A 15,756-nucleotide genomic window follows, 5' to 3' on the forward strand; every position below is an offset into this window, starting at 1 on the left:
ATAGCTAGAACCAGGATACGTGAGGCAGGTTGCCAGAATCCACCAGGCCACCACCACCACTCACCTTCCAGGCTGCAGGTTCAGCAAGAAAGTGAGTAGAGAGTGCCGCTGCCTAGCTCTGCAAATGAGGTTGGTGGGCCTAAAATTGTTTGTGCTCAGCCAAATAGGCGCACAGCTTAAAGAGAACCCTGCCACAACTCTAGGGACCATTACTTTCATTAACCATCTTTGATAGTGCTAAACCTACCTCGGAGCCAATGGTACAGATCCAGTCCCAAGAATTCTCACTTTTCTCATCTTATGATGAGACATTTTAACGTGTATTCTGATTACTTTAAAAATCTTTACACAACTTCTAACATATACTGAATTGTCTAAGCCTAAAATTACTGTTAACCCAAACAAAAATTTCAACACTATTTATTAAGAGTAGGATTACAATTCTCCATAAATTCTTTCCATTAAAATACCTACTAATTTATCAACCAGCTATCTATTTAAAAAGACAGAAACTTAGGAAATCAGCTGGTTATGGTTCTTAACACACAAACTTGTTTTTACATACTATCCAATTACCAAATGCTATATAGCCTACATCCATAGACCCACCCACCAGGAAACTCATGAAAAGGACAAATAAATCACTGTCTTGCATAGCGGTGGACTACAAATCCATGATTAGATTAAAGTGATTAAGGGAAGTCGTGAAATTAAGTGACCAGGAAGCTGAGCATACAGTGAGTGTTCACAATGACAACTGCAATCAGCCCTCCTGTAAAGGAACACACAAGGCCTCTCTCTATAAAAAGAGTTGGGATTCTCAAACATCTCAGGCCTGGCTTAGGGAAAAAGACTGACAGGCAACAGCTGAGAGTATTTTGTATTGATCCTGTAATATCCTGGCATACCAGGGAGGGTGGTGGTGAAGGAAGCTTTCTGATGACATAAATAAACTCCAACTCCCTACACGTATTATCTGGGCTTTTTATTTTCAGAAGTTTAAACCACCCCAATGCTCCCACTAAAAGCCTCAGCCCTTCAGATAATCCAATTCCACACACACACACCCCAAAAGAGAAGAAACCTTTCTCTGTTCGCTCAGCTGATAACCTACCTCAGAGCCAATGAAACCAGGCTCTCCCTTCCACTCTACCAGGCACTAGCCCCGCACCGCATCTACACGCCCCCAAACTCCTCCTCAAACGCTTCCACACATAGAGGTCTTCTCCCACCCCAGCCCCCAAACATCCTTCCCCTGGCAGCTCCCCCCCAGCACCCCAACCCCTCACAACCCTCCCTGACCCGGGCACTCGCTCTCCAGCCTGCCCTTCCGCCGAGCACCCCTGCCCCACGGGCCCGCTCCCCCTCTCCGCGCCCCGGCCCTAACGGTTCGTTTGGAGGGGGAGAGGGGGACCGGGGTGGGGACACGGAAACCGTGACCCGCCCCCGCCGCGGCCGATACCTTGTAGAAGGCCCCGTTGGAGCCGCGCACTTCCACCGTCAGCTCCTCCATGTTGAGACCGCAAAGGACGCCGGGACGGGCTTCTAGAAACTGTCACCACGGTGGGGGGGGCGCGCTCCGGGCTCCCTCTCGGAGTCCTCACCTGCAGCCGGGCGGCTCCGGCTCCCCCCGCGCGGGAGGGGGCGGGGTGTTCCCGCTCGGCTCCCCGCGGCGGCTAATCCCCTCGCGCGCCGGGCCGAGGGTCTGCCCCCTACCCCGAGCGCCCTCCCCTCGCCGGGGTCTCCTGCGGCCTTCCCCGCGCTGGGCGAGCGCGAGCCCCTCACGCGCGGGGAGGAACGACTGGCTCCGCTCCCCCGCGGCACAAGGCCGCCTCCTCAGACCCCCGCTCACCCTCACGCAGCGGGGCGCTGGCCAGCAGGGGGCTCGCTCCCTCCCCGAGCCCCGCCGCGCCAGGCCTGACTGACTACCCCAGGCCAGCCCGTTCTTCCTGAGGGCTCCAGGCGCGGCAGCGGGGTGGCCAGCCCCCGGGGGACGGGTCTCTGACTCCTCCGCACACGCGGGACCGCAAAGGCATTCCCTCCCCATTGCCACAGCCGGGGCGGGAGCTGGCTGATCCCACGGGCGCCTCGCTCCCGCCACCTGTTCGTAGCTGCCCAGGGTGGGGCTAAGTCCTGCAGGGCTGGGGCTGTGACCACCCCTGGCCTCGGGGAGGGGGCTCTTTACGATCAGACCTAAGGGACTTGTTTCCTGTCCCCTCCACACCCGGACGTGGCCTTCCGTAGGCACAGGAATGCAGGCTACTCCTTCCCTTATTCAACACCACCACCACCACCATCCCTTCCACACACTCCCACGACGTGGCATGGTTTTACTCACTGATTTCTCCTGGAGCAAACTGCTTGTTTCAGCCCTGCCTGAGAGTTGCATGTTGTGAAGGAGGGGGCATGGCACTAGAAGCAGAGTCGCAGGTTGCTATAAGGGAAGGAGCGGGATGCTAAATGATGGAAGGGAGATGCGGGGAGTGGAATCCAGTGTGTTTAAATAGGGTTACCATATTTGAACTTTCCAAAAAGAGGAGACTCCTGAGAGGGAGTGTATCTGTATTATTATCTACCAAGTCGTGTTGTGTTTGTGTATTATATACTAAGTGACGTTAGATACTGATACACTCCCTCTCAAGTGTGTCCTGTTTTTTGAAAGTTCAGATATGGCAACCCTAGTTTAAATCACACATGTAGTTTGGTAAGCTTTGTGCCTGTCATTTTGTTCATGTTGCATGTTATATTCCTTTCCTCCTCCACCCTTTGCCAGTCTTTGTCCTTCGGGGTTATATATGTGTCTGGTAGGGGCTGTGTCCTCTGTTTGGAAAGCACCTAACACATTGTGGACAGTGGCATAAAGAAGAATGTCTTGGAAAGGGAGGATCTCTAAACACAGAAGTGCTTCACTCCTGGAATAAAGGCTCATAATATATACAGAGACAGGAGTTCAGGACTTTCCCACACATACAAATGGGGCCCTTGCCTCTCCAAATTGTAGCAGACTTTTTCCCAAATAGGCTCATAAGGGGCTGAAGAGGTGGCTCTCTCAAAAAACTCTTAATCTGGGTAATGATGGGATACTACACTACAAAGTATGAATCAGGGCCTAAATGAGTACATCTCTCAACCTCTAAAATAAAACTAACTCATTGCAACTATAAAATGCCAAATGAATGGGAAAGTTCTGATCTTTTTTTTTTTAATGTGTAAACGTATCCTGAGAGATTAAAGTTTAGGATTTGAGAAACTGCCTATTAATTTCAAACAAGAAGTTCAACTCCTACTTAAACATATAAAATTACTTTTTCATAGCCTCCTATGGTTAAATGCTCATTAATATTAATCATGTTCTTTCATTCATATGTTAGGAAACTAATTGTAATATACATAACTCCCATAGACAGATTATTACAGTGTTTAACTACCCTGACAGGAAGGTTTTCCTAATGACTAATATAAATAGCTTTTGCTGAAATTTAAGCCCATTGCCTCTTTTCCAATTCTAAGAGGTTAAAGAGAACAATTATTCTCCCTCTTCCTTGTAAATCTTTATGTACTTAAAAACTATGATCATATCCCCTCTCAGTCTTCTTTCCTCGAGACTAAATAAACCCAATTTTTTCACTCTTTTCTCATAGATCATGTTTTCTAGATGGTTAATTATTTTTGTTGCTCTTCTCTGGACTTTCTCCAGTTTTTCTAGGTTTCTGAAAGGTGGCTCCCAGAGCTGAATACAATACTCCAGTTGAGGCCTAATCAGCACAGAGTAAAGTGGCTTATGTCTTGCTCACATCACTCATACATCCCAGAATGAAGGTGGAGGAGTTGTTAGTTTGTTTTTTGGGGAGATGTTGTATTTTTGCAACTGTGTCAGATTGTTGATTCATATTTAGCTCGTGGTCCACTCTGATCCACAGATCCCTTTCTCCTCGTAAACTTTTATATACCTGAAAACTGTGGTCATTCTCTTCTCGAGACTAAATAAACCCACTTTTTTCAATCTTCCCTTATAGGCCATGTACTTCTTTCTAGGCAGTCATTTCCTATGTTGTATGTGTACAACTGATTGTTCCTTCCTAAGTGGAGTACCTCCTCTCCACTGAGTAACAGGTGTGCGCTGTCCTTGGTCTTCCTTTTGCTTGTAATGTATTTGTAGAATGTTTTCTTGTTATCCTTAAAATGTTTTAACTATGATGTGAGCATATTTTTTTTATTGGGTTAGAAAAGTTTTTTGTTTTCCACTCAGATATTTCAATATTTTGTTTGGGTACCTGGTAGTACCAGGGAAACAGTGACCACCTGATTTGCATCTTCCTTAGTCCTTTTACATGTATAAATATTGGATAAATCTTTATAGGACAAATCTTGACATTGTTAAATGGTTTTGTGTCATAAAGAGAGAAAATAAGCGTTTAGTTATGCGCAGTGCTGAATGACCTCAATTACTTTTTCTTGCGGGCACACAGCATTTTGGAGAATCAAGCTATGGGAGGCCCAAAAGGAAAATTATGAGCAAACAGTTACACAATCGAAGAGCCAATGACAAAAAATTGCTTGAAATCGTTCTTTGGGAAGTCTATTAATATTTCTGAAGTTATTCATTCTTTCAGAATTAAATATTTAGAAAAAATTGAATTATTGGGTAAAATGAAACCTTAAATATTAGACATCATCCTCCACACAGTAAAAATGGCAAACAAATTTCCATTGTGTAGTAAGACAGGTGTGTAATAAGTATCAAATGAAGTTACTTTAAAACCTTAAGAAGCACCAGTATGACCATATTTGGAATAGTATGCACAGTTCTGGTCAAAAAAGATAACAAGAATTGGCCTGAGCCAATGTAATCTGCATGTGAATTTGACTGATTAAAATTGTTTTGCTGAAAATATACACTTGATGGTATTTAATAGGACAAGCTTGTTTTCAGATTAATACTGCAGTAGGTTGCTGCAGCTGGGTGGAAATGGGGCACAGGGCAGCTGTTTTCAGGAGGTTGGACAGCCACTTGGAACCAATCAGACTGAGGAAAATGACTGCATCAAATTCCGCTTTCATTTAGATTACTGTAAATCAGGAATAAGGTTGCCAACTCTGACTGAAGCTATTCTGGGAGATTTATTTTTCCCAACATGAAATAATGTCATTTTCTTAAAATGACCTATTCATATCTCCAGGATTGCTTTCAGATTGATGCTAGTTCCAGGAGAATCCAGGCCAATCCTGGACGGTTGGCAACCCGAATCACAAGTGACTCCTGAAGTCAATTTAGCTACTCCAGACTTGCATGGGCATAAAAGAGAACAGAAATTTAGCCCATTCATGAACCTTCTTTTCTATTCTGTGAAAACAGGCAGGCAGTTTGCAATAATTAGCACGAATAGTGCCCATCACGGGCTAAAGTTTTTAATGTACTGTATATAAAATAATTTAATTCAACAATAGTACTTAAGAGCCAGTGTTTTAAATATATTTAGACGCATAGAGAGATTTTCAAAATTTCCTAGGTGCCTAATTCCCATTAACTTCATTAAGTGCTTTGCTTAATCAGGGCCTAAGTAACTGCAGTGTGAGATTTATGTAAAATTTTACTAATAACTGGTAAAGTCTAGATAAATATGTTAAAATTTGAACGTTTATCAGAAACCAACTTGCTCTAGAAAACAGGATGAAAATCTTGAGGAAAAAAATTCTCATTAGCTTTTTAGTAAATTGTTGTTTTGCCTAGGTTGCAAGAACCATGAAGGTATTCTAATGCATCTGGTTCCAGCTAAAACTAAGAAAAGTAAGAGGCATCTGAAAATAGTAAGAGAGATATAGTTGGGAAAAGAAAGTAATTTAAAAATAGTAACAGTCTAATTTCAAAATATTTAAAGACTTGGTTTGGATTAGCATCCAGAAGTTCAGCTGTAAACCTTAATACAACAACTTTTATTTCCTGGTATATGCACACTCAGGAGTATAAGTTCCTGTTCTCTTATTCACTGTGGGCCAAATCTTGCAACCTCATGCAGTGCCCAATGGACTAGAAGGTAGGATAGCCATTGTGCTCCCTCTTTATTTGAGCAAATGGGTGGTAGTTGATCAGTGGAGTCATAGATTCACCAGAATCTGCCCTGTTCTCTCCCTACTTCATTTCACAATCTCCCCCTCCCACACACACACACACACATACTCTATTAAAAAGTAGGGAGACTTCATGGAGATGTTTGGATCTCCAGTTTGTTACCTCTTTTTCACAATTAAGCAAGTGCTTGCAGAAAAGGAGTCAGGAGTCTGCTCTGTGGAATTAGAAGTGGCAAAAAATTATTACCATAATTAATATCTTATATTTATGGAGTATTTTGCATTATGTGATATTCCCAAAGATTTTGTTCATGATATATGTAATCTTGTAAACCTCACTCCTCAAAAGTAGTTCCATATAAATCAATAGAGTACAGTCACAGAAGTAAGATTTACATACTATTCCTTGACAAAATCTGTGTTAAAATTGACTTAAGATATCAGTTATATAGTGGAAATAATTACAGACATGTAATTACAGGCAGTCCCCGAGTTACGTACAAGATAGGGACTGTAGGTTTGTTCTTAAGTTGAATCTGTATGTAAGTCGGAACTGGCGTCCAGATTCAGCCGCTGCTGAAACTGACCGCCAGTTCTGACTTACATACAGATTCAACTTAAGAACCCCAAGCGTCCCCAAGTCAGCTGCTGCTGAAACTGATCAGCGGCTGATTCCAGGAAGCCCGGGGCAGAGCAACTCTGCCGCAGGCTTCCTGTAGTCAGCGCTGGTCAGTTTCAGAAGTGGCTGACTTGGGGACGCCTGGGGCAGAGCAGCTGGGGTGCTGCTGGGTTGCTCCAGTAGCGCCGCTCCTCAGTGCTACTGGACCAACCCAGCTGCACCCCAGCTGCTCTGCCCCAGGCGTCCTGATTCAGCCGCTGCTGAAACTGACCAGCAGCGGCTGAATCAGGACACCTGGGGCAGAGCAGCTGGGGTGCTGCCGGGTTGGTCCAGTAGTGCCCAGAGCGGCGCTGCGGGACCAACTGGCAGCGCCCCAGCTGCTCTGCCCCAGGGTCCACAACAAAAGCCTGGTCTGCTGGGGGGGGCACACTAGCTGCGCCTTCCCCCCCCCCCCCCCCAGCAGACCAGGGACACGGGGAGCAAAGCCAGCGCAAAGCCTCAGAAGCGCGGGAACCCGCCGCTGCTGCGGCTTTGCTCCCGGTGCCCCTGGTCTGCTGGAGACGGTCACCAGCAGACCAGGGGCACCGGGAGCAGCTTTTCTCGCCCCGGAGGTCGAGGTGGCGGGACCGCTGCCTGCGAGCTCCGGGGCGAGAAAGCCCCGTTCGTAAGTGCGGATCCAACGTAAGTCGGATCCGCGTAAGTCGGGGACTGCCTGTACTTCAAAAATCACCATTGTAAGTCCAGGAAATTCAGAATTTAAGTTAAATAAAGTCCAAACATTAAAAGTATAATACTCAGACAGGGCACCCAAATAACCTTCACTGCTCTAGTGACTTTATGCAATAACAATATGTGTATGATTAAAGAATTGTAGTGTCTGTGGTTCCAAACAAGACTGAACTTTAAAAAAATATATTCTAGATTCCCCCCCTCATGGTTGTAGAGAAAAGCCTGAAAATTTGACCTGTATATACCTTAAAGGCTCAGAAAAAAAGGAAGAGAGCTAAAAAAACCCTTTTTATTATTTAAGGTGATCAGCTTTTTTTGTTACAAGAGATATTAGTGTCTGTAGCAGACAGGATCAACTGGTGTGGTGTCCTGACAGGTTTTCTTCTCCATCAATTATGATAGCCATTCAGTAGTCCACACAGCGGATTCTGAGAGAACCCCCAAAGACCACAAAATCAGATAAGGATTGAAGGTGCCCAGACAGGTTTATTGTCAAATGATGTACAGTAATAGTTGTCAGTAGACTCTACCAAACCACTATGCATATATACCCCTGACAATAGGACAACTCAGTCAGTGACGTGGGAATCCATCACTGCCCCATAGGTCGGACAAAGACTGCCCCTCCAAGACACCACTTTATATACAAGTACAAACAAGTTACACATCTCACTTGATGTGTCAGGTTGCCACCCTGACATTACTTAGATACCATCCTCACCTTGTACCTCATTGTTCAATTAGAACATCTCTATCCATCATGCTGTAATTTTAGACCCTTTCCTGCACCTGGGTCAGTATCTGTGGGGAGTGTGGATACCAAGGTCCTGTTTAATGAGGTGTTATTACTATCCTTTTGGAATGTGCTTTCAACTTATGACCCATACCAATTGCTGTTTTACAGCCAGTACTTAGTACCAATTACTGTTCCACACCTGGACCTATTACCAATTAGTCTTTTATACTCTCAGCCCTATGGCTACGGTTACACTGTAGCCTTCTTCTGGAAAAGCTTATGCAAATGAAGTTTGGCGTGGAATATTGCCACTCTTCATTTGCATAATTAATTAGTAGCTGCTTTTGCACAAGAGGCTTTTGCACAAAATGAGCCGTGCAGACGGCTCCTTTTTGCGCAAAACTCCCCTCTTGTGCAAGAGCCATTCTTCCTGAAAAAATGAGGATGAACGGCTCTTGCGCAAGAGGGGGTTTCTGCGCAAAAAGGAGTCATTTACACAGCTCCTTTTTGCGCAAAAGCCTCTTGCGCAAAAGCGGCTGCTAATTAATTATGCAAATAAAGTGCAGTGATACTCCACACTGCACTTCATTTGCATAAGCTTTTCTGGAGGAAGGCTACAGTGTAGCCATAGCCAGTAAATGCCAAATTCTGTGAGCAGTGGCTTGCCTCTGGCCCACAGCTTAACTTTGCTTTATATTAGCAAAGTTTTGACCATTATTAGCTAGGCCTCAGGCCTCAAACCAGGCCTGAGCTCAAGGGTACCATTCACTAATCCCCCCTGCCGAGTTTGAACTCCCCAGATTTCATACTTGAAGTCTGCTTAAAGCTGCATGCCCTGACTCTGGAGGCAGTTCTTAAATGCTACAGAGTTTGAGCTGCTTGCAACTTTGCCTTTGGGGCAGGGAGTTTGTTATAAAAACAGGAAGGCAGGGTGATTAAGAATAACAAAAGGCTGGGCATTCCAGTAATGGAAGGATCATTAGACCATCATGCAAACATCGCAGGGTACTCCACTTAAAAGATAGGACTAAAAACAGTAAGAATGAGTGTTGTGCTGCTGGGATTTGCATTTCGATTCCTATGTTAAACTTACAAATGTTTTTGAAAAAGGGGTGAGCAGGGACTAATCCAAAGCTGACTGCAAAGAGCTACAAAGGGATGTCACGAAATTGGGCAACACAAAGACAGATGGAATTCAGTGTTGATAAATACAAAGTAATGTACATGGAAAAATATAATCCTAACTATAGATACAAAATAGCTGTTACTACTCAAGAAAGAGATTTTGGAATCATTGTGGATAGTTCTCTGAAAGCATCTGTTTAAAGTGCAGTGGCAGTCTAAAAACCTAACAGAATATTGGGAATCATTAGGAAAGGAATATACAATAAGAAAAAATACCATATTGCCTCTACATAAAGTATGCTCACATCTTGAATACTATGTGGTCAACCCATCCAAAAAAAAAGAAATATTGGATTTGGAAAGGGTACAGAAAGGGCAACAGAAATTATTAGGGGTGAGAAATAGTTTCCATATAAGAAGAGATTAACAAGACTGGGACTTTTCAGCTTGGAAAAGAAATGACTAAAGGGAGAGGGGATATGTTAGATGTCTAGAAAATCATGACTGGTGTGAAAAAATAGAACAAGGAAATGTTATTTATTCCTTCACTAACATAACACAAGAAGCTGACCCAATAAAATTTATAGGCAGCAGATTTAAAACAAACAAAATACATAATTTTTTCACAATCAACTCGTGGAACTCTTTGCCAGGAGATGGTGGAAAAGCCCAAACCATAAAAGGGTTCCAATAAGAACAAAATAAGTTCAAGGAAGATAGATCCATCAATGGCTATTAGCCAGAATGGGCAGGGATGGTGTCCCTAGCTTCTGGGAATGGGCGACAGGGGGTGGATCATGATGATTGCATCTTCTGTTTATTCCTCCTGAAGCACCTGGCATTGGCCGCTATTGGAAGACATGTACGGGGCTAGAAGGACCTTTGGTCTGACCCAAGTATGGCCATTCTGATGTTCTTATATAGAGCTAAAATGTATCTGTCTCCTTGCTGTAGCCCACTAGAACCCACTCCTCTTCCAGAGATGAGACAGAGCTCAGGAGTCCTGACAGGGTCTCTCTATCTCTCCACAGAGTTAGTAACATAATAAGAGTACACATTACAATTTTATGGCTAACAGTGTCCCTTACGTGACTTGCCACAAGATGTCAGAATATGTTAGAGTTAGGGCAGAGTGAGTCTATGTTTATTTAATTTTCGTTCTTTTATATAGGAATTAGACACAGTGCTCCTGTCAGCTAACTGCTAAGTTGTCTGGCAAAAAAGTAGAGTTTTTCCATACCTTGGTAGCACCCTAGATAGAGATGATGGTTCTCCCATCCCCATTTGGTGGTTGGCTTGTACTGAGTATGCTCAGTAACACTACTGAAGCATCTGTCCTTGGTCTGCCCCACATGCTTTCACTCTTCCCCCCCCCCCCCCGTCATGGCATGCACAGGTCTCCCTCCACCCAAAATCTGAAATGGCATCCCTGCCTGTGCTACATGGACTTTTTTTTTCCAGGCCTTCACCTTACTACAGTATCTTCATTGACTTACAAGCCTTTCAAGAAAACTGAAGCGGGGGGCAGGACTGTTGCATTTTACTAAGCACAGTCCCAAAGCTTTGGTATTAAAAAAGCTCATGATACCATCTACATGTTTTGTTAGTCTATAAAATGCTACCAGACCATTTACCCTGATGATGGTGAACTAATAAGAAAATATGTATAGCCAAATTTCCAGCAATCATCCAAAAATGCACTCTACATTCACATGTGAATAAGCTTCTCTTTGCAACTGGGATAAACAAAAGGTTTGTCTGCACTGGAACTAGACCTAAAATTTCCTACACAAGAGCATGTCTACACTAGGAAATTATTTCGAAATAACTTATTTTGAAATAACTCCCCAAATAACTAATTTGAAATAGCGTGCCCACACTACAGGGATGTCTCAAAATTTGTCTGAGGCAGGCTCCCTTATGTGGACGTGCTACATCAATTTAGCGCTCCAACAAACACTGGGGAGTAATTACTTTGAATGACTCTGGGGAGTAGTTATTTCAAAATAGCAACTCTGATCAAACTAGTGCACTAAACTTAGCAATGTAGATTTGGTAATCATATCTGAAACCCTAAGTTCATACTCAGGGTGGCTAGCCCTTTCTACCATGCTAGCTCAATCAAAGCTAACACAAGTATGTCTACTCAAGTTTGAAATTACACCATTTGAATTAGTGGAGACATATCTTGGCTGTGCAAACCTCTAATATAGTTGCAGATATTGTGAGTGCCATTTTAGACACAGAGCCATTTTTTTAAAAAATGGCCTATGCAAAAATGCACCTACAGCACACAAAACAATCCACATACAATTTCAAAGATCACTTTTGAAAACAAAATTCACAAAGTGAGTTGTGAAGCTATTTAGTGGATGCATTTCTAAACAATTTTTGTGGACTGCAGTTTCAAACCCTTTTGTTTACTGATGCACTGAAGAAAAAGTACTTGTCTGCTATTGAAATTAGCAAAGGAAGGAATAGTAAATGCCAAGACATTATCTTTTGTACCTATCTTAGGATGGATAATTTAAAAGTTGAGATTGTAATGCTAGTTTATTTTGAGTGTAGTATTATGGATATAATAAGGCCTTGGGGTCTTGACACGCTTACATAAATTCACCCACATTAAAATTTCACACATATAGGGCTCAAATTCACTCTACTCAGAAGATGAAGAGAGTATAAATAACCCACAAAACAGAATAGGTGGCATATGCTGGCTGCCATTGCTGGAATCTAAAAAGAAAAAGTGATTGAGTCAATTCATCATCAACCATATAATGAAGGCCTGAAGTACCAATGTTACAAGAAAACATTTATTGACTGTGCTCCACATTTACACTGAAATAGCTCAGATGAGTAGGAATTTGACCAGTTTCATCCATTTGTTCAGGAGCCACTAGGTGACATGCATGCTCACCAAAATAAAAGGCTTATTTGAGGCAACAAAGTACTCAGTGTAGTGTGAAAAGTAGTTTTAATGATGAATGAAACAAACTCTTGGCCTGGTTTTGCCACATGAGTGAGCTTCAGATTTGCCATTGTGTAGCTGACCTTCATATACTGTGATAACAGAACTGGCAGCTGTCATTCAAAAAGCAAATGGGAGCATAGGCACCAACTTACCCTTTGGTCGGAGGATGTTCGACCCCTTTCACCCAGGTCCCAACTCTACTCCAACTCCTTTCCCCCAAGTCCCTGCCTATTCTTGCCCATGTTCCATCCCCACCCTAACCCCATTCTATCCCTTCCATCAAGCCTCTGCTCCTACACCTCCATCGCCCAGCCTCTTCCCCACCACCTCACCCGAAACCACCTGATGCCCACTCCTCCCCTACCCTCTCAGAGCTTCCTCTATGCCACTAATCAGCGCAAAGAGAGGGGAGGAGGTTGGGAGTTGGTCAGCGGGGCCACTAATGGGTGAGTGCGATGCGAGGGGGGGCTAATTTTTCCCTGTTGGAGCTCCAGCCCCAGAGTACCCATGGAGTTGGTAGCACCAGATGGAAGTTGTTCTGGGCCATGGAGACAAGAATTCTAGTATAAGGAACCCATACTATACCAGATAAAGTCAGATAACAATACTAATGTTTAAACCCTTATCCTATTTATGAAAGCTCCAAGAAGCTATTGTTACTGGATGAAATTAACCCAGTATAGAAAGGGTGTAAAATGCCTTAATTGCAACTTAAACCCAGCTTTACCTCAGAGACTACAGATGTCCTTTTGAAGGCCCTGTGCACTGGAGTGAATTTCACCCATTCATGGAAGCTGTCTTGGCAAGGAACGTTGTTGTTTTGGAAATTTCCATCCCCAAGGTAAGTGCTAAGACCTTTGTGCATTCCTAGGGGATACATAAATACAAAAGCTTTGTAACACGTTTTTGCCAGTAAATGTGATCGGGCAAACCATGTAAGAGCTATGCTTGAAAATACAGTTTATATTAGATATATCTTTTTAAATCTGACCGCAATGTGTCTCTTTCCAAAGTGATCCCCAAACTGTGTTAGGAACTGGATTAGCTAGAATCACTTTTCAACATAGTTTAATCACAATTCCTTAAGTCATTTCCCAGACAAGTTTGATCACTGACTATGGCCTTAATAGAATGGCAGCAGTAATATCTTGAGGTATAGCTTAGAGGTGCTTTCTAAGTCATACTAAACTGAGAACTTCCTGGTTTTTCTGAATTTGTGACTTTTTCTGAGAGAAAGAGAGAAAGAGCAAGTTGGAGAGGGATTTAACCTTTTGCTGTTCAGAACAAAAGCAAAAATTATATTAAATTATGCTAGGGATCAATGTAATTTATTTCCTTTGTTTCTCTTACATGATTGCACTTTTTAAATATATTAGAGGGATAAATACCAGGGAGGGAGAGGAATTATTTAAGCTTAATACCAATGTGGATACAAGAACAAATGGATATAAGCTGGCTAGTAGGAAGTTTAGACTTGAGATTAGACAAAGGTTTCTAACCATTAGTGGAGTAAGGTTCTGGAATGGCCTTCCAAGGGAAGTAGTGGGGGCAAAAGATTTATCTGGTTTCAAGATTAAACTAGATGGGTTTATGAAGGGGATGGTTTGATGAGGTAACATGATTTTGGTAACTAATTGACCATTCATTATCAGTGGGAACAGGTCAATGGAGGGATTATAGGAGTTACTAGAGAACTTTCTCGGTGTCTGGCTGATGAGTCTTGCCCACATGCTCAGGGTTTAGCTGATTGCCATATTTGGGGTCGGGAAGGAATTTTCCTCCAGGGTAGATTGGCAGAGGCCCTGGAGGTTTTTCGTCTTCCTCTGTAGCATGGGGTACAGATCACAGCTGGAGAATTCTCTGCATCTTGGGGTCTTCAAGGTATTTGAAGGCTTCAATATCTGAGATATAAGTGAGAGGATTATTCTGGGAGGGGTGGGTGAGATTCTGTGGCCTGCACTGGGCAGGGGGTCGGACTAGATGATCATAGTGGTCCCTTCTGACCTTAAAGTCTATGAGTCTTGTGTCCTACTAGCTTTCCCCACCTTTCCGTTGAAAAGATTTTTAGAAAGCAAGGTAACAATTTAGAATCTAACATTGTAAGCATGCTGGTGCAAGCTCCAACTGTTCTGTTAATCCTTCAGGCTGGCTATATTTCTATTATAATATGCAACATGTATATTACATTTTAACATCTATATTATTACATATATTGGTCTATTCTTAGTTCTTTTAAAAAAAGTAAGCTATGTGTTTCAGTGAAAGGGAACAGCTCTGATATTATACTATTTTAAATTAAAATAATAAAGATTATAATTATTAATAACGATTGTGTGCAAGCACTGAAATCTAATTAGAACCAGCCTCAGGGATACTACAATAATAATTGCTAACAAGTGTGTACCACTCCATTTTTCTTTCTTTAAGTTCCTCTTTGTGCTGCAATCTTCAGTTGAAAATCTTCCACACAAGGCAGGTCCTTAGTGTATTGTGCATTAACTAAGGCCCAAAGTTGTGACTTTTTATTATTTAAGAATTTCCCAGGCATCAAGGCCTTTTAGAAAAACCAGAACAGAGGACTAACAGAATAAAACCCCAAGATTTAATGGCTAGATTTCTTCTACAGTCTGAGGACATTCACAGCTGTTCAGGCTTTTTGCAAAAAGATACCACTGGGTGCAGCTAAGCCAGACTTCCCCTTTTTCTCTTTCTGTGAATGAATGAATTAAAAAAAATCAAACATTAAAATATGCTATGATGTGCTAGATACAATAGTGAAAACAGGGAACTTGATGGAATATAACATTGCAATTAATGGCTTGGGCAGACTATGCCCCAGTCTCACTCCTGTGCCCAACATGGCCCAGTCCCCCCACTGTGGCTACTGGACCCTGCTGTAGGCTAGTTTCCCCCTCCCCTCAAAGCGTGGGGAGGCCGGGCAATGCAGGCCCAGCCCTCTCCTGTCTCAGAGTGTAGGGATGCCAGGCAGCCAACCATAGAAAGTCAGAAGCAGGAGGTGGACTGGGGGTGGAGCGGGAATAGGGCCACACCTGACTGTTGGGGGAGGCTTAATGTTCCCCTGCCTCTCATATCTGCAGCCAATGTAATTAGATAAGTGTTTTATACTGAAATTGTGGTTGAGTGATTATGCTAAACAAGACAGTTCAATATACATTTTTAAGTTAAATTAATAGGGTTTTTTTATTTTTAGAGCAACTTTTGTGTTCAGAAGAAATAATTTTACTTTTAACGTTTTGATGTTGAAAACATGTTCTGTTTTTAACATGCAGACACAAGGTAGAGAAGAGATAGGATAGACAAGATGGATGAAATATGGCTTTTGCCACAACACCTGCCCGTGTGGCCAATAGATTTCACCAGATCTGAGGCAAGGTGGGGGGGGGGCGGATTTGGGGCCTTGAAAGGGCTAGCCTCCCTCAGTCAGTGCTACCCAGTATACAATGCCCTGGGCTCCAGCAGTGATTTAAAGGGCCCAGGGCTCCA

At 43.1% G+C, this 15,756-nt stretch overlaps 1 protein-coding gene and 1 long non-coding RNA gene across 6 annotated transcripts in view; both read right to left on the reverse strand.

The window, feature by feature from the left end:
* Positions 1 to 1,949, reverse strand: part of FXR1 (FMR1 autosomal homolog 1) — a 71,588-nt gene extending 69,639 nt beyond the window's left edge. The window contains exon 1 of one of the 4 annotated variants that reach the window (XM_075938039.2): positions 1,463 to 1,949. In XM_075938039.2, coding sequence (XP_075794154.1) covers positions 1,463 to 1,513 — 51 coding nt within the window. In that variant the 5' untranslated portion in view covers positions 1,514 to 1,949. The remainder of the gene's footprint in view (positions 1 to 1,462) is intronic. The other 3 variants (XM_075938040.2, XM_075938041.2, XM_075938042.2) reach the window with 3 other exon arrangements.
* Positions 1,950 to 10,661: 8,712 nt separating this feature from the next.
* LOC112543929 (uncharacterized) overlaps positions 10,662 to 15,756 on the reverse strand; it is a 96,186-nt gene continuing 91,091 nt past the window's right edge. For both annotated transcript variants that reach the window (XR_012906313.2, XR_016350340.1), the window contains exons 5-6: positions 12,980 to 13,119; positions 10,662 to 12,014 (exon numbers count right to left, since the gene is read on the reverse strand). This is a non-coding gene — a long non-coding RNA (uncharacterized LOC112543929). The remainder of the gene's footprint in view (positions 12,015 to 12,979; positions 13,120 to 15,756) is intronic.

The sequence above is a fragment of the Pelodiscus sinensis genome, chromosome 10, assembly GCF_052426305.1.
Source record: "Pelodiscus sinensis isolate ZL-2025 chromosome 10, ASM5242630v1, whole genome shotgun sequence".
NCBI classification, from domain to species: Eukaryota; Metazoa; Chordata; order Testudines; family Trionychidae; genus Pelodiscus; species Pelodiscus sinensis.